The sequence below is a fragment of the Salvelinus fontinalis genome, chromosome 22 (genome assembly GCF_029448725.1).
Source record: "Salvelinus fontinalis isolate EN_2023a chromosome 22, ASM2944872v1, whole genome shotgun sequence".
Classification (NCBI taxonomy): domain Eukaryota; kingdom Metazoa; phylum Chordata; class Actinopteri; order Salmoniformes; family Salmonidae; genus Salvelinus; species Salvelinus fontinalis.
This window is the reverse complement of record NC_074686.1, coordinates 33,898,848-33,917,505: the sequence shown is the minus strand read 5'-3', so window position 1 is coordinate 33,917,505 and position 18,658 is coordinate 33,898,848. Positions and strand designations below refer to the sequence as shown.

At 45.8% G+C, this 18,658-nt stretch overlaps 1 protein-coding gene across 5 annotated transcripts in view; it reads left to right on the top strand.

The window, feature by feature from the left end:
• LOC129820230 (CUB and sushi domain-containing protein 3-like) overlaps positions 1-18,658 on the top strand; it is an 805,004-nt gene that overhangs the window by 454,699 nt on the left and 331,647 nt on the right. For all 5 annotated transcript variants that reach the window (XM_055877256.1, XM_055877257.1, XM_055877255.1 and 2 more), the window contains one exon: positions 5,977-6,159. In XM_055877256.1, the coding sequence (XP_055733231.1) occupies positions 5,977-6,159 (183 nt within the window). The remainder of the gene's footprint in view (positions 1-5,976; positions 6,160-18,658) is intronic.

Below are 18,658 nucleotides of genomic sequence, written 5' to 3'. Positions count from 1 at the left end.
AGGCGATTAGGCCTGGCTCGCAGTTGGCTGTCCAATTCATCCCAAAGGTGTTCGACGGAGTTGAGGGCTTTGTTTAGGCCAGTCAAGTTCTTCCACACCAATCTTGACAAACCAGGGTCATCCGGGTTTAGCCGGGGTAGGCCAGCATTGTAAATAATAATTTGTTCTTAACTGACTTGCCTAGTTTAAAAAAAGGTTAAATAAAAAATTTATAAAATAAAATTTAAAATAATTGTAAATGGCATTGTCATGCTGAAACAGGAAAGGACCTTCCCCAAACTGTGTTAAGCTTTACGATGTCCCTTCACTAGCACCAAGGGGCCTAGTCCGAACCATGAAAAACAGACTATTATTCCTCCTCCACCAAACTTTACAGTTGGCACTGTGCATTGGAGCAAGTAGCGTTCTCCTGGTGTCTGCCAAACCCAGATTCGTCTGTCGGACTGCCAGATGGTGAAGCGTGATTCATCACTCCAGAGAACGCCTTTCCACTGCTCCAGAGTCCAATGGTGGAGAGCTTTACACCACTCCAGCTGACGCTTGGCATAGCGCATGGTGATCTTAGGCTCGTGTGCAGCTGCTTGGCCATGGAAATCCATTTCCCGACAAACAGTTATTGTGCTGACGTTGTTCCAGAGGCAGTTTTGAACTCGGTAGTGAGTATTGCTACCAATGACAGACGCTTTTTACGCGCTACTTGCTTCAGCACTCTGCAGTCCTATTCTGTGAGCTTGTGTGGCCTACCCCTTCACGGCTGAGCCATTGTAGCTAATAGATTCCATTTCACAATAGTAGCACTTACAGTTGACCAGAGCAGCTCTATCAAGGCAGAAATTTGACGAACTGACTTGTTGGAAAAGTGGCATCTTATGATGTTGCCCTGTTGAAAGTCACTGAGCTCTTCAGTGAGGCCATTCTACTGCCAATGTTTGTCTATAGAGATTGCATGGCTGTGTGCACTGGCAGCAACGGGTGTGGCTGAAATAGCCGAATCCACTAATTGGAAGCCGTGTCCACATACTTTTGCCACGTGTATTTTATAAGACAATTTCCAGAAAAACACCAGTGAAGGTCATTCTTCACACAGTTGGTGACCGGAACAGGGACAGGACCATGAAGAACAGTAAAGCCTGTAATGGGATGTGAGCTCAGGGGGTGAGGAAAGGGTCAAGTTAGACCTTAAGAGATAAACGAAAAATAGATATGTGTCCCAAATGGGACCCTATTCCCTTTATAGTGCACTACTTTTGACCAAAGTCCATAGGGTGCTGGTTAACAGTATATAAGAAATAGGGTGCCATTTGGGAAATAGTGGAGAACTTATCAAGAGGCAGGAAGTGCCGGTACTGCTGGAGGACCTTACCCATGTTCCTTTGGAGACTAGTCTATAGAGTTGTGTCTATATTTAAGGGTGTTCACCATGGCTGGTGTCCTTGAGTTACACTCTGCCCAAGATGAAGGGCAGTGGTGCTTCATTGAAAATCTATACTGCTCTACCAAGCAAAAAGACAGTAACTGCTCATAGAGTGGAACTGAGAAAAATGGCTTTTATTCACCTTGGTTTCACAATAACTTTATGCAGTTAACTACTAACACAACCCCCATTTTCTCCAGAACACAATAGAGGCAGGATACTTGTACACATGATTAAGCATGTATTTAATGTAGCAAACATGACATTAGCTAATTTTTGACCAAATGAACAGTTACTGTCTTTTTTCTTGGTAGGGCAGTATGGTCATCTTCATAATCTACCAATCCGGTCATATCGGTTGCTCAATTTGATCTCATTAGGATGCATGGTAACCATGGTTGTAAGTCCTGCTGTCAATTAAGCCTACCCAATTAACTAGGGTAGGTGTGTTAAATGTATCCCCCCCCCCCCCGCAAAAACACACTGTTCAACAAACCGCTATGATTTCACCTAGTAGAGGTTAGAAGATTCAACAGAATGGGGATGAATCGTTCAGTATATTTCTCTTGTTAGTGTCTTTTTTGCACAAGGTCTCAAAAGAGTCCATGCACAAGGCTTTCAGGTTTCTGAGCTGCAGGTAGGACAAATAAGAAAGGGATCAATTTGAAGGTAGAATCAAGCGGAATAGTCTAAGAGAATGAGAAGCCAGAGGTGAACAAATTGTGTGATGTTATTTTCCCTGAATATGATGGTGTTCTTTCATTTTAGAGTAACATAATTAAAACATGCAGCTAATTATTGCCATTTAAGGCACACATTGTCATCGTGTAGCGCTCAGTAATGATGGCTGAGGGATTTCAGGAGGAAAACAAATATAAGTTATTCTGAAACCACATTGAATCATTCCATAAAGCCAGATGAAAAATTAAGACTGAGAACAATAATACAGGTTTCATTTGAATATTTCTAGAAAGACTGCTGATGCATCCCAAAGGCTACCCTGTTCCCTACAAAGTGCACTACTTTACAATATTACTCATTGGGCCCTGGTCAAAAGGTGATACATAGGGAATAGAGTGTCATTTGAGACACACCCTGTGAGGTACTGTACCTCGTTGGAGTGATTCATCCTTAATCATGTATTTAACCATTTTGAATAAGAAGTGTGTGTTTATTTTTGGGGCAATAGATATCAAAATAAATGTATAGAGGACAGTTAGATGAGTCAGGGGAAATTAATATAGCCACAATGAGATTGGAAAAGCTGCATTGATAGAAAATTATTGGAGGACTTGTGAAGTTCTTAGAGCAGTGTAAGATGCAACAAACACACAATACACACACACACATACACACGAACATACATGCACACACACACACACACACACACATACTGTATATACACACATATAGTACACACACACTGATTGATTTGTGTCCCCTATCACAGCACCAAGAGCTGGAGGTTAGGACCTCTGTGACAGATTTAAAAAACCCCATGGGTTATAACTGGAATGTGTGGGCCTCTAATTAGTTCACAAACATAATATATATTTTATGAGCTCAAGTGAGATATCTGGTTGGATCGTGTTCTATTGATGAGATGTTAATGTGTTTTTATGGAGCCTTGGAGGACAAATCATCTACAACAAAAGTTGTCACATTATAATGGCCACGTTGATGTCCTTCAATTCCAACGTTTTCTATTTAACAACACTGTGAATACTGCAGCCAAGATTACTAGTGTGGATATGCCATTGTAACCCATCGTTTGGAGGTTTGGGAGAGTGGAACATTGACTATATGGACAATTAAGACCAGATTAAGGCAGCATACAAGAGCTCATAAAATGTGACTTTATTCTTTGAAAGCAACTAGCATCTCAATCACTTCACATAACAGACACGACAGGCATTACTAATTAATGATCATCAATTCTAATTCTAATGTTCAGTCTTACTATATTTATTGAGGAAATGCCTTCGCTAGGTTTGATGTAATGAACAGATTAACTACTGGTAATTAACTACCAGTTTTCACAAATACTTTTTCCCACATAAAACTTTGGATGTTTTGGATTATAAGTGTACCTCAAGGAAAATGTTGTATAATTCCTGTAGATGTGAGTCATCCAACTATACATTTCCTTGTAGTTTCATTTGAAGTCTACACATTAATTTACAATTGATAGAAATACTTCCAATGGTACATAATACAATGTATTCATATATTTTTTATCATTTTTAAAGTGCTCATATTATTGATATCCCTTAATAAGTTGTTTACATTTAAATCAATCAATCAATCATTCAATCACATTTTATGTCACAGGCGCCGAATATAACGCTGTAGACTTAACCGTGAAATGATTGCTTACGAATCAATGTGGGGCTATTTACAGGAAGTACCAGTACCAGATCAATGTGGAGCTATATACAGGAAGTACCAGTACCAGATCAATGTGGAGTTATATACAGGGAGTACCAGTACCAGATCAATGTGGAGCTATATACAGGAAGTACCAGTACCAGATCAATGTGGAGCTATATACAGGGAGTACCAGTACCAGATCAATGTGGAGTTATATACAGGAAGTACCAGTACCAGATCAATGTGGAGCTATATACAGGGAGTACCAGTACCAGATCAATGTGGAGCTATATACAGGAAGTACCAGTATCAGATCAATGTGGAGTTATATACAGGAAGTACCAGTACCAGATCAATGTGGAGTTGTATACAGGAAGTACCAGTACCAGATCAATGTGGAGTTGTATACAGGGAGTACCAGTACCAGATCAATGTGGGGCTATTTACAGGAAGTACCAGTACCAGATCAATGTGGAGCTATATACAGGGAGTACCAGTACCAGATCAGTTTTACTCATTTTAGCATATTACTAAGAATTTGAACATCTCAGATCATTAGAATAGTTTACTAAGATGTGGGCCTATACTACTCTGGCTCCTTGCTGTCGTTTGAATCTATGTTAGTGACTCATCTTTGAGATTGCATTTTCTCTAGTTTTCTCTGCCTTTGAATAAACTTCATATGTGTCAATCTGATTGGACTGTAATTCTCAGGGACGGCTAAATCTAGCTTAATGAGACATTCTTAGCCAAGATTTATGAAAAGTAAATCTCACAAGTAGAATTGAAATTAGCATACATGAGGAGTAGGCTTACAATGTCATATTTTTCCCTCATTTGCATCTACAATGTGGTTCCTACTTCATATGAGTTGGGATTCTGTGATAGCCAGTATTGTTGACTGGCAGTGATTGCTGTTTGGTGATTTTTTAACTTACCTGGCAGTTTCTGGAAACATACAATAGAATCCCTGAACGAAAGAGCTAGGCGAGGGGTCAACAGTATGCGTTGTGCTTATGAACACATATACCCACTCCAGATAGGATATAACAATTGACCATCTCCCCACAGACAAAGCTAACCTTAGTTTTCAACATTCTGTCGCCAGGCGTTATTCAGATGCGATGTGCGCTGCTCCAAAGCAATTTGTTCTCTGTCTTTTCTGATGTTGTAAAACACAGAGCAGTTAATATGCTCTAACCTTCCCCAGCCCTCCCTCCCTCCCACTTTCCCTCCCTTCCTCAATCCTACAGATTGAACAGCCCAGGCAGTCAGGGCAGTAGGTATTGTGATTCCCATAAAGAGGGTGTCATGATTGAAATTAATGCAATATATCAAGCATTGCAAAGACTTCCATTACACCACGGCTGAAATAAACCTCCCCTCACTCCCACGAGCCGCTAACGTGATCCAACCCAACATTAATCCTGCCTTGAATATTATTTAGAGGAGTTTTTCGTTCCCTTACCGTTTGAGAATGCTCTCGGAGACAGCGCCAGGGTTCAGAGTTCAACTCTGAGGACATCTGAGAAGATGCATTACAGCTCCTCCCCACACCCACATGCTCCGAGAGAACCAACCATGCCAATCTGGGGTGTTATCTGGCCGTGGTGACCCAGGATGGTTGAGGTGTGTGTGTGTGGGGTGGTTACGTGTATTTGTGGCTTCCCGTCTGCTGTGCTGGTACATTCAGGGAGAGAGAGGCTCTGCATGCTTTGTCATGCTTGTCTGAATAGACGCAGGCCCAGTGTTAGGGAGGATTCACCTGTTTCCTTAGTGTGGTAGGGATTACAAAGATCTCTCCTATCATCTCCCTTGTTCGCCTTCTCAAACATGGAAACAGAAAAGATCAAATAAGGTCGTATAACTGTACTATTCTACTCTGAGGACAACAAAGTATTTTCTGTCTGAATGGGTGAGAGGATGATCACTAACTCCTTGTGATTGTTGCCTGAACTAATCTGTGTTTGTTCTGAATATGGCCTGATTAATGTTACAACCCCTTTGTTACTACTGTATTGTAAATACCTCATGGTTTGAATTGGATCCATTACTTGAACTGGAAAGCATGATGCTATGGTTGTTTGATGGCAGACGGACACAAGACACATTTACCCATTCAATAAAACAAACTATACTGTCAACTGTCGTATGCTTACGAGGGCTGTGTTTTTTGTCGCTGTTTTCCACAGAGATCGATAAGGAGAGTTGTGGTGACCCTGGAACGCCCCTCTATGGAATACGGGAAGGTGACAGCTTCCTGAATGGGGCTATCCTGCGCTTCGAGTGTCAGTTTGGGTTTGAACTCATCGGGGAGAGGACCATAGCATGCCAGAACAACAACCAGTGGTCAGCCAACATCCCCATGTGCATCTGTGAGTAGGAACATCTACATCACATCTATTGTCTGGGATTGTTCCTCTTATTTTTTCATCAAAATGTGTTCCCAAGTGGCACTACATTTTACCAGAGCCCAATGGGCACTATACTAAACTGAACAAAAATACAAACGCAACATGCAACAAAATCAAAGATTTTACTGAGTTGCAGTTCGTATTTGGGCTCCCGAGTGGTGCAGCGGTCTAAGGCACTGCATCTCAGTGCTAGAGGCATCACTACAAACACCCTGGTTCGAATCAAGGCTGTATCACAACCGGCCGTGATTGGCAGTCCCATAGGGCGGTGGCACAATTGGCCCAGCGTCGTCGGGGTTTGGCCGGGGTAGGCCGTCATTGTAAATAAGATTTTGTTCTTAACTGACTTGCCGATTTAAATAAAGGTTAAATAAAAATGTATATAAGGAAATCATTCAATTGAAATTATTTCATTAGGCCCTAATCTATGGATTTCACATGACTGGGAATACAGACATGCATCTGTTGGGTCACAGATACCTAAAATAAAAATGTAGGGGGCGTGGATCAGAAAACCAGTCAGTATCTGGTGTGACCACCATTTGCCACATGCCGTGCAACACTTCTCCTTCACATAGAGTTGATCAGGCTGTTGATTGTGCCCTGTGGAATGTTGTCCCACTCCTCTTTAATGGCTGTGCGATGTCGATGTATATTTGCGGGAGCTGGAACACGCTGTCATACACGTCGATCCAGAGCATCCCAAATAATACGCAGGCCATGGAAGAAGTGGGACATTTTCAGCTTACAGGAGTTGAGTACATATTCTTGCGACATGGGGCCGTGCATTATCATGCTCAAACATGAGTTGATGGCAGGTGGATGAATGGGGAGACATTTCTAAAAACATAATTCCATGTTGACATTATGAGCTATTGTGTGTAGATCAGTGACACAACATATCAATTTAATCCATGTTTAATTCAGGCTGTAACACAACAAAATGTGAAGAAAGTGAAGGGGTGTGAATACATTCTGAAGGCACTGTATGTACACAATAAAATATACAGCAGGATAATGAATGTGCTATGTCAGATATGACTGTATTTACAAATATAAAGTGGGCAGTGTCTTGGTAGAGGGTAGTGTCTTGGTAGAGGTTAGTGTCTTGGTAGAGGGTAGTGTCTTGGTAGAGGGTAGTGTCTTGGTAGAGGGTAGTGTCTTGGTAGATGGTAGTGTCTTGGTAGAGGTTAGTGTCTTGGTAGATGGTAGTGTCTTGGTAGAGGGTAGTGTCTTGGTAGATGGTAGTGTCTTGGTAGATGGTAGTGTCTTGGTAGAGGGTAGTGTCTTGGTAGAGGGTAGTGTCTTGGTAGAGGTTAGTGTCTTGGTAGAGTGTAGTGTCTTGGTAGAGGGTAGTGTCTTGGTAGAGGGTAGTGTCTTGGTAGAGGGTAGTGTCTTGGTAGATGGTAGTGTCTTGGTAGAGGGTAGTGTCTTGGTAGAGGGTAGTGTCTTGGTAGAGTGTAGTGTCTTGGTAGAGGTTAGTGTCTTGGTAGAGGGTAGTGTCTTGGTAGAGGGTAGTGTCTTGGTAGAGGGTAGTGTCTTGGTAGAGGGTAGTGTCTTGGTAGAGGTTAGTGTCTTGGTAGAGGGTAGTGTCTTGGTAGAGGTTAGTGTCTTGGTAGAGGGTAGTGTCTTGGTAGATGGTAGTGTCTTGGTAGATGGTAGTGTCTTGGTAGATGGTAGTGTCTTGGTAGAGGTTAGTGTCTTGGTAGATGGTAGTGTCTTGGTAGAGGTTAGTGTCTTGGTAGATGGTAGTGTCTTGGTAGAGGTTAGTGTCTTGGTAGATGGTAGTGTCTTGGTAGAGGTTAGTGTCTTGGTAGATGGTAGTGTCTTGGTAGATGGTAGTGTCTTGGTAGAGGTTAGTGTCTTGGTAGATGGTAGTGTCTTGGTAGAGGTTAGTGTCTTGGTAGAGGGTAGTGTCTTGGTAGAGGTTAGTGTCTTGGTAGAGGGTAGTGTCTTGGTAGAGGTTAGTGTCTTGGTAGAGGGTAGTGTCTTGGTAGATGTTAGTGTCTTGGTAGAGGGTAGTGTCTTGGTAGATGGTAGTGTCTTGGTAGAGTGATGTGTCTTGGTAGAGGTTAATGTCTTGGTAGAGGTTAGTGTCTTGGTAGAGGGTAGTGTCTTGGTAGAGGTTAGTGTCTTGGTAGAGGGTAGTGTCTTGGTAGAGGGTAGTGTCTTGGTAGAGGTTAGTGTCTTGGTAGAGGGTAGTGTCTTGGTAGAGGGTAGTGTCTAGGTAGAGGGTAGTGTCTTGGTAGAGGGTAGTGTCTTGGTAGATGGTAGTGTCTTGGTAGAGGGTAGTGTCTTGGTAGAGGGTAGTGTCTTGGTAGATGGTAGTGTCTTGGTAGAGGGTAGTGTCTTGGTAGATGGTAGTGTCTCGGTAGAGTGATGTGTCTTGGTAGAGGTTAGTGTCTTGGTAGAGGGTAGTGTCTTGGTAGAGGGTAGTGTCTTGGTAGAGGGTAGTGTCTTGGTAGATGGTAGTGTCTTGGTAGAGGGTAGTGTCTTGGTAGATGTTAGTGTCTTGGTAGAGGGTAGTGTCTTGGTAGATGGTAGTGTCTTGGTAGATGGTAGTGTCTTGGTAGATGGTAGTGTCTTGGTAGAGGGTAGTGTCTTGGTAGATGGTAGTGTCTTGGTAGAGTGATGTGTCTTGGTAGAGGTTAGTGTCTTGGTAGAGGTTAGTGTCTTGGTAGAGGGTAGTGTCTTGGTAGAGGTTAGTGTCTTGGTAGAGGGTAGTGTCTTGGTAGATGGTAGTGTCTTGGTAGAGGGTAGTGTCTTGGTAGAGGGTAGTGTCTTGGTAGATGGTAGTGTCTTGGTAGAGGGTAGTGTCTTGGTAGAGTGTAGTGTCTTGGTAGAGGTTAGTGTCTTGGTAGAGTGTAGTGTCTTGGTAGAGTGTAGTGTCTTGGTAGAGGGTAGTGTCTTGGTAGAGGGTAGTGTCTTGGTAGAGGGTAGTGTCTTGGTAGATGGTAGTGTCTTGGTAGAGGGTAGTGTCTTGGTAGAGGGTAGTGTCTTGGTAGATGGTAGTGTCTTGGTAGAGGGTAGTGTCTTGGTAGAGGGTAGTGTCTTGGTAGATGGTAGTGTCTTGGTAGAGGGTAGTGTCTTGGTAGAGGGTAGTGTCTTGGTAGAGGGTAGTGTCTTGGTAGATGGTAGTGTCTTGGTAGAGGTTAGTGTCTTGGTAGAGGTTAGTGTCTTGGTAGAGGGTAGTGTCTTGGTAGAGGTTAGTGTCTTGGTAGAGGGTAGTGTCTTGGTAGATGGTAGTGTCTTGGTAGAGGGTAGTGTCTTGGTAGAGGTTAGTGTCTTGGTAGAGGTTAGTGTCTTGGTGGAGGGTAGTGTCTTGGTAGATGGTAGTGTCTTGGTAGAAGGTAGTGTCTTGGTAGAGGGTAGTGTCTTGGTAGATGGTAGTGTCTTGGTAGAGGGTAGTGTCTTGGTAGAGGTTAGTGTCTTGGTAGAGGTTAGTGTCTTGGTGGAGGGTAGTGTCTTGGTAGATGGTAGTGTCTTGGTAGAGGGTAGTGTCTTGGTAGAGGGTAGTGTCTTGGTAAAGGGTAGTGTCTTGGTAGATGGTAGTGTCTTGGTAGATGGTAGTGTCTTGGTAGAGGGTAGTGTCTTGGTAGAGGGTAGTGTCTTGGTAGATGGTAGTGTCTTGGTAGATGGTAGTGTCTTGGTAGATGGTAGTGTCTAGGTAGAGGGTAGTGTCTTGGTAGATGGTAGTGTCTTGGTAGAGGTTAGTGTCTTGGTAGAGGTTAGTGTCTTGGTAGAGGTTAGTGTCTTGGTAGATGGTAGTGTCTTGGTAGAGGGTAGTGTCTTGGTAGAGGGTAGTGTCTTGGTAGAGGGTAGTGTCTTGGTAGAGGGTAGTGTCTTGGTAGATGGTAGTGTCTTGGTAGAGGGTAGTGTCTTGGTAGAGGGTAGTGTCTTGGTAGATGGTAGTGTCTTGGTAGAGGGTAGTGTCTTGGTAGATGGTAGTGTCTTGGTAGAGGGTAGTGTCTTGGTAGAGGGTAGTGTCTTGGTAGATGGTAGTGTCTTGGTAGAGGGTAGTGTCTTGGTAGAGGGTAGTGTCTTGGTAGAGGTTAGTGTCTTGGTAGAGTGTAGTGTCTTGGTAGAGTGTAGTGTCTTGGTAGAGGGTAGTGTCTTGGTAGATGGTAGTGTCTTGGTAGAGGGTAGTGTCTTGGTAGATGGTAGTGTCTTGGTAGAGGGTAGTGTCTTGGTAGAGGTTAGTGTCTTGGTAGAGGTTAGTGTCTTGGTAGAGGGTAGTGTCTTGGTAGAGGTTAGTGTCTTGGTAGAGGGTAGTGTCTTGGTAGAGGGTAGTGTCTTGGTAGAGTGTAGTGTCTTGGTAGAGGTTAGTGTCTTGGTAGAGGGTAGTGTCTTGGTAGATGGTAGTGTCTTGGTAGAGGGTAGTGTCTTGGTAGAGTGTAGTGTCTTGGTAGAGTGTAGTGTCTTGGTAGAGGTTAGTGTCTTGGTAGAGGGTAGTGTCTTGGTAGAGGGTAGTGTCTTGGTAGATGGTAGTGTCTTGGTAGAGGGTAGTGTCTTGGTAGATGGTAGTGTCTTGGTAGAGGTTAGTGTCTTGGTAGAGGTTAGTGTCTTGGTAGAGGGTAGTGTCTTGGTAGAGGGTAGTGTCTTGGTAGAATTAGTGTCTTGGTAGATGGTAGTGTCTTGGTAGAGGTTAGTGTCTTGGTAGAGGGTAGTGTCTTGGTAGAGGTTAGTGTCTTGGTAGAGGTTAGTGTCTTGGTAGAGGGTAGTGTCTTGGTAGAGGTTAGTGTCTTGGTAGAGGGTAGTGTCTTGGTAGAGGGTAGTGTCTTGGTAGAGGGTAGTGTCTTGGTAGAGGGTAGTGTCTTGGTAGATGGTAGTGTCTTGGTAGATGGTAGTGTCTTGGTAGATGTTAGTGTCTTGGTAGATGGTAGTGTCTTGGTAGAGTGTAGTGTCTTGGTAGAGGGTAGTGTCTTGGTAGAGGGTAGTGTCTTGGTAGATGGTAGTGTCTTGGTAGAGGTTAGTGTCTTGGTAGAGGTTAGTGTCTTGGTAGATGGTAGTGTCTTGGTAGATGGTAGTGTCTTGGTAGATGGTAGTGTCTTGGTAGATGGTAGTGTCTTGGTAGATGGTAGTGTCTTGGTAGAGGGTAGTGTCTTGGTAGAGGGTAGTGTCTTGGTAGATGGTAGTGTCTTGGTAGAGGTTAGTGTCTTGGTAGAGGTTAGTGTCTTGGTAGATGGTAGTGTCTTGGTAGATGGTAGTGTCTTGGTAGAGGGTAGTGTCTTGGTAGATGGTAGTGTCTTGGTAGAGGGTAGTGTCTTGGTAGAGGTTAGTGTCTTGGTAGAGGTTAGTGTCTTGGTAGAGGGTAGTGTCTTGGTAGATGGTAGTGTCTTGGTAGAGGTTAGTGTCTTGGTAGAGGGTAGTGTCTTGGTAGAGGGTAGTGTCTTGGTAGAGGGTAGTGTCTTGGTAGAGGGTAGTGTCTTGGTAGATGGTAGTGTCTTGGTAGATGGTAGTGTCTTGGTAGATGGTAGTGTCTTGGTAGATGGTAGTGTCTTGGTAGAGGGTAGTGTCTTGGTAGAGGGTAGTGTCTTGGTAGAGGGTAGTGTCTTGGTAGATGGTAGTGTCTTGGTAGAGGGTAGTGTCTTGGTAGAGGGTAGTGTCTTGGTAGAGGGTAGTGTCTTGGTAGAGTGATGTGTCTTGGTATAGGGTAGTGTCTTGGTAGAGGGTAGTGTCTTGGTAGAGGGTAGTGTCTTGGTAGAGGGTAGTGTCTTGGTAGAGGGTAGTGTCTTGGTAGAGGGTAGTGTCTTGGTGGAGGGTAGTGTCTTGGTAGAGGGTAGTGTCTTGGTAGAGGGTAGTGTCTTGGTAGAGGGTAGTGTCTTGGTAGAGGGTAGTGTCTTGGTAGAGGGTAGTGTCTTGGTAGAGGGTAGTGTCTTGGTAGAGGTTAGTGTCTTGGTAGAGGTTAGTGTCTTGGTAGAGGTTAGTGTCTTGGTAGAGGGTAGTGTCTTGGTAGAGGGTAGTGTCTTGGTAGATGGTAGTGTCTTGGTAGATGGTAGTGTCTTGGTAGAGGTTAGTGTCTTGGTAGAGGTTAGTGTCTTGGTAGAGGGTAGTGTCTTGGTAGAGGGTAGTGTCTTGGTAGAGGTTAGTGTCTTGGTAGATGGTAGTGTCTTGGTAGATGGTAGTGTCTTGGTAGAGGGTAGTGTCTTGGTATAGGTTAGTGTCTTGGTAGAGGTTAGTGTCTTGGTAGATGGTAGTGTCTTGGTAGAGGTTAGTGTCTTGGTAGAGGTTAGTGTCTTGGTAGAGGGTAGTGTCTTGGTAGAGGGTAGTGTCTTGGTAGAGGGTAGTGTCTTGGTAGATGGTAGTGTCTTGGTAGAGGGAGGTGTCTTGGTAGAGGGTAGTGTCTTGGTAGAGGGTAGTGTCTTGGTAGAGGGTATTGTCTTGGTAGAGGGTAGTGTCTTGGTAGAGTGAGGTGTCTTGGTAGAGGGTAGTGTCTTGGTAGATGGTAGTGTCTTGGTAGAGGGAGGTGTCTTGGTAGAGGGTAGTGTCTTGGTAGAGGGAGGTGTCTTGGTAGAGGGTAGTGTCTTGGTAGAGGTTAGTGTCTTGGTAGAGGGTAGTGTCTTGGTAGATGGTAGTGTCTTGATAGAGGGTAGTGTCTTGGTAGAGGGTAGTGTCTTGGTAGAGGTTAGTGTCTTGGTAGAGGGTAGTGTCTTGGTAGATGGTAGTGTCTTGGTAGAGGGTAGTGTCTTGGTAGAGGGTAGTGTCTTGGTAGATGGTAGTGTCTTGGTAGAGGGTAGTGTCTTGGTAGAGGGTAGTGTCTTGGTAGAGGGTAGTGTCTTGGTAGAGGGTAGTGTCTTGGTAGAGGGTAGTGTCTTGGTAGAGGGTAGTGTCTTGGTAGATGGTAGTGTCTTGGTAGATGTTAGTGTCTTGGTAGAGGTTAGTGTCTTGGTAGAGGGTAGTGTCTTGGTAGATGGTAGTGTCTTGATAGAGGGTAGTGTCTTGGTAGAGGGTAGTGTCTTGGTAGAGGTTAGTGTCTTGGTAGAGGGTAGTGTCTTGGTAGATGGTAGTGTCTTGGTAGAGGGTAGTGTCTTGGTAGAGGGTAGTGTCTTGGTAGATGGTAGTGTCTTGGTAGAGGGTAGTGTCTTGGTAGAGGGTAGTGTCTTGGTAGAGGGTAGTGTCTTGGTAGAGGGTAGTGTCTTGGTAGAGGGTAGTGTCTTGGTAGAGGGTAGTGTCTTGGTAGATGGTAGTGTCTTGGTAGATGTTAGTGTCTTGGTAGATGGTAGTGTCTTGGTAGATGTTAGTGTCTTGGTAGAGGGTAGTGTCTTGGTAGATGTTAGTGTCTTGGTAGAGGGTAGTGTCTTGGTAGATGGTAGTGTCTTGGTAGAGGTTAGTGTCTTGGTAGAGGTTAGTGTCTTGGTAGAGGGTAGTGTCTTGGTAGAGGGTAGTGTCTTGGTAGAGGGTAGTGTCTTGGTAGATGGTAGTGTCTTGGTAGAGGTTACTGTCTTGGTAGAGGTTAGTGTCTTGGTAGAGGGAGGTGTCTTGGTAGAGGGTAGTGTCTTGGTAGAGGGTAGTGTCTTGGTAGAGGGTAGTGTCTTGGTAGAGGGTAGTGTCTTGGTAGAGGGTAGTGTCTTGGTAGATGGTAGTGTCTTGGTAGATGGTAGTGTCTTGGTAGATGTTAGTGTCTTGGTAGATGGTAGTGTCTTGGTAGAGTGTAGTGTCTTGGTAGAGGGTAGTGTCTTGGTAGAGGGTAGTGTCTTGGTAGATGGTAGTGTCTTGGTAGAGGTTAGTGTCTTGGTAGAGGTTAGTGTCTTGGTAGATGGTAGTGTCTTGGTAGATGGTAGTGTCTTGGTAGATGGTAGTGTCTTGGTAGATGGTAGTGTCTTGGTAGATGGTAGTGTCTTGGTAGAGGGTAGTGTCTTGGTAGAGGGTAGTGTCTTGGTAGATGGTAGTGTCTTGGTAGAGGTTAGTGTCTTGGTAGAGGTTAGTGTCTTGGTAGATGGTAGTGTCTTGGTAGAGGGTAGTGTCTTGGTAGAGGGTAGTGTCTTGGTAGATGGTAGTGTCTTGGTAGATGTTAGTGTCTTGGTAGATGGTAGTGTCTTGGTAGATGTTAGTGTCTTGGTAGAGGGTAGTGTCTTGGTAGATGTTAGTGTCTTGGTAGAGGGTAGTGTCTTGGTAGATGGTAGTGTCTTGGTAGAGGTTAGTGTCTTGGTAGAGGTTAGTGTCTTGGTAGAGGGTAGTGTCTTGGTAGAGGGTAGTGTCTTGGTAGAGGGTAGTGTCTTGGTAGATGGTAGTGTCTTGGTAGAGGGTAGTGTCTTGGTAGAGGTTAGTGTCTTGGTAGAGGGTAGTGTCTTGGTAGAGGTTAGTGTCTTGGTAGAGGGTAGTGTCTTGGTAGAGGGTAGTGTCTTGGTAGAGGGTAGTGTCTTGGTAGAGGGTAGTGTCTTGGTAGATGGTAGTGTCTTGGTAGATGGTAGTGTCTTGGTAGATGTTAGTGTCTTGGTAGATGGTAGTGTCTTGGTAGAGTGTAGTGTCTTGGTAGAGGGTAGTGTCTTGGTAGAGGGTAGTGTCTTGGTAGATGGTAGTGTCTTGGTAGAGGTTAGTGTCTTGGTAGAGGTTAGTGTCTTGGTAGATGGTAGTGTCTTGGTAGATGGTAGTGTCTTGGTAGATGGTAGTGTCTTGGTAGATGGTAGTGTCTTGGTAGATGGTAGTGTCTTGGTAGAGGTTAGTGTCTTGGTAGAGGTTAGTGTCTTGGTAGATGGTAGTGTCTTGGTAGATGGTAGTGTCTTGGTAGAGGGTAGTGTCTTGGTAGATGGTAGTGTCTTGGTAGAGGGTAGTGTCTTGGTAGAGGTTAGTGTCTTGGTAGAGGTTAGTGTCTTGGTAGAGGGTAGTGTCTTGGTAGATGGTAGTGTCTTGGTAGAGGTTAGTGTCTTGGTAGAGGGTAGTGTCTTGGTAGAGGGTAGTGTCTTGGTAGAGGGTAGTGTCTTGGTAGAGGGTAGTGTCTTGGTAGATGGTAGTGTCTTGGTAGATGGTAGTGTCTTGGTAGATGGTAGTGTCTTGGTAGATGGTAGTGTCTTGGTAGAGGGTAGTGTCTTGGTAGAGGGTAGTGTCTTGGTAGAGGGTAGTGTCTTGGTAGATGGTAGTGTCTTGGTAGAGGGTAGTGTCTTGGTAGAGGGTAGTGTCTTGGTAGAGGGTAGTGTCTTGGTAGAGTGATGTGTCTTGGTATAGGGTAGTGTCTTGGTAGAGGGTAGTGTCTTGGTAGAGGGTAGTGTCTTGGTAGAGGGTAGTGTCTTGGTAGAGGGTAGTGTCTTGGTAGAGGGTAGTGTCTTGGTGGAGGGTAGTGTCTTGGTAGAGGGTAGTGTCTTGGTAGAGGGTAGTGTCTTGGTAGAGGGTAGTGTCTTGGTAGAGGGTAGTGTCTTGGTAGAGGGTAGTGTCTTGGTAGAGGGTAGTGTCTTGGTAGAGGTTAGTGTCTTGGTAGAGGTTAGTGTCTTGGTAGAGGGTAGTGTCTTGGTAGAGGGTAGTGTCTTGGTAGATGGTAGTGTCTTGGTAGATGGTAGTGTCTTGGTAGAGGTTAGTGTCTTGGTAGAGGTTAGTGTCTTGGTAGAGGGTAGTGTCTTGGTAGAGGGTAGTGTCTTGGTAGAGGTTAGTGTCTTGGTAGATGGTAGTGTCTTGGTAGATGGTAGTGTCTTGGTAGAGGGTAGTGTCTTGGTATAGGTTAGTGTCTTGGTAGAGGTTAGTGTCTTGGTAGATGGTAGTGTCTTGGTAGAGGTTAGTGTCTTGGTAGAGGTTAGTGTCTTGGTAGAGGGTAGCGTCTTGGTAGAGGGTAGTGTCTTGGTAGAGGGTAGTGTCTTGGTAGATGGTAGTGTCTTGGTAGAGGGAGGTGTCTTGGTAGAGGGTAGTGTCTTGGTAGAGGGTAGTGTCTTGGTAGAGGGTATTGTCTTGGTAGAGGGTAGTGTCTTGGTAGAGTGAGGTGTCTTGGTAGAGGGTAGTGTCTTGGTAGATGGTAGTGTCTTGGTAGAGGGAGGTGTCTTGGTAGAGGGTAGTGTCTTGGTAGAGGGAGGTGTCTTGGTAGAGGGTAGTGTCTTGGTAGAGGTTAGTGTCTTGGTAGAGGGTAGTGTCTTGGTAGATGGTAGTGTCTTGATAGAGGGTAGTGTCTTGGTAGAGGGTAGTGTCTTGGTAGAGGTTAGTGTCTTGGTAGAGGGTAGTGTCTTGGTAGATGGTAGTGTCTTGGTAGAGGGTAGTGTCTTGGTAGAGGGTAGTGTCTTGGTACATTTAAGTCATTTAGCAGACGCTCTTATCCAGAGCGACTTACAAATTGGTGCATTCACCTTATGACATCCAGTGGAACAGCCACTTTACAATAGTGCATCAGATCTTTTAAGGGAGGGGGGGGGGGGGGGGGGGGGGCAGAAGGATTGCTTTATCCTAGGTATTCCTTGAAGAGGTGGGGTTTCAGGTGTCTCCGGAAGGTGGTGATTGACTCCGCTGTCCTGGCGTCGTGAGGGAGTTTGTTCCACCATTGGGGGGCCAGAGCAGCGAACAGTTTTGACTGGGCTGAGCGGGAACTGTACTTCCTCAGTGGTAGGGAGGCGAGCAGGCCAGAGGTGGATGAACGCAGTGCCCTTGTTTGGGTGTAGGGCCTGATCAGAGCCTGAAGGTACTGAGGTGCCGTTCCCCTCACAGCTCCGTAGGCAAGCACCATGGTCTTGTAGCGGATGCGAGCTTCAACTGGAAGCCAGTGGAGAGAGCGGAGGAGCGGGGTGACGTGAGAGAACTTGGGAAGGTTGAACACCAGACGGGCTGCGGCGTTCTGGATGAGTTGTAGGGGTTTAATGGCACAGGCAGGGAGCCCAGCCAGCAGCGAGTTGCAGTAATCCAGACGGGAGATGACAAGTGCCTGGATTAGGACCTGCGCCGCTTCCTGTGTGAGGCAGGGTCGTACTCTGCGGATGTTGTAGAGCATGAACCTACAGGAACGGGCCACCGCCTTGATGTTGGTGGAGAACGACAGGGTGTTGTCCAGGATCACGCCAAGGTTCTTAGCGCTCTGGGAGGAGGACACAATGGAGTTGTCAACCGTGATGGCGAGATCATGGAACGGACAGTCCTTCCCCGGGAGGAAGAGCAGCTCCGTCTTGCCGAGGTTCAGCTTGAGGTGGTGATCCGTCATCCACACTGATATGTCTGCCAGACATGCAGAGATGCGATTCGCCACCTGGTCATCAGAAGGGGGAAAGGAGAAGATTAATTGTGTGTCGTCTGCATAGCAATGATAGGAGAGACCATGTGAGGTTATGACAGAGCCAAGTGACTTGGTGTATAGCGAGAATAGGAGAGGGCCTAGAACAGAGCCCTGGGGGACACCAGTGGTGAGAGCGCGTGGTGAGGAGACAGATTCTCGCCACGCCACCTGGTAGGAGCGACCTGTCAGGTAGGACGCAATCCAAGCGTGGGCCGTGCCGGAGATGCCCAACTCGGAGAGGGTGGAGAGGAGGATCTGATGGTTCACAGTATCGAAGGCAGCCGATAGGTCTAGAAGGATGAGAGCAGAGGAGAGAGAGTTAGCTTTAGCAGTGCGGAGCGCCTCCGTGATACAGAGAAGAGCAGTCTCAGTTGAGTGACTAGTCTTGAAACCTGACTGATTTGGATCAAGAAGGTCATTCTGAGAGAGATAGCAGGAGAGCTGGCCAAGGACGGCACGTTCAAGAGTTTTGGAGAGAAAAGAAAGAAGGGATACTGGTCTGTAGTTGTTGACATCGGAGGGATCGAGTGTAGGTTTTTTCAGAAGGGGTGCAACTCTCGCTCTCTTGAAGACGGAAGGGACGTAGCCAGCGGTCAAGGATGAGTTGATGAGCGAGGTGAGGTAAGGTAGAAGGTCTCCGGAAATGGTCTGGAGAAGAGAGGAGGGGATAGGGTCAAGCGGGCAGGTTGTTGGGCGGCCGGCCGTCACAAGACGCGAGATTTCATCTGGAGAGAGAGGGGAGAAAGAGGTCAAAGCACAGGGTTGGGCAGTGTGAGCAGAACCAGCGGTGTCGTTTGACTTAGCGAACGAGGATCGGATGTCGTCGACCTTCTTTTCAAAATGGTTGACGAAGTCGTCTGCAGAGAGGGAGGAGGGGGGGGGGAGGGGGAGGAGGATTCAGGAGGGAGGAGAAGGTGGCAAAGAGCTTCCTAGGGTTAGAGGCAGATGCTTGGAATTTAGAGTGGTAGAAAGTGGCTTTAGCAGCAGAGACAGAAGAGGAAAATGTAGAGAGGAGGGAGTGAAAGGATGCCAGGTCCGCAGGGAGGCGAGTTTTCCTCCATTTCCGCTCGGCTGCCCGGAGCCCTGTTCTGTGAGCTCGCAATGAGTCGTCGAGCCACGGAGCGGGAGGGGAGGACCGAGCCGGCCTGGAGGATAGGGGACATAGAGAGTCAAAGGATGCAGAAAGGGAGGAGAGGAGGGTTGAGGAGGCAGAATCAGGAGATAGGTTGGAGAAGGTTTGGGCAGAGGGAAGAGATGATAGGATGGAAGAGGAGAGAGTAGCGG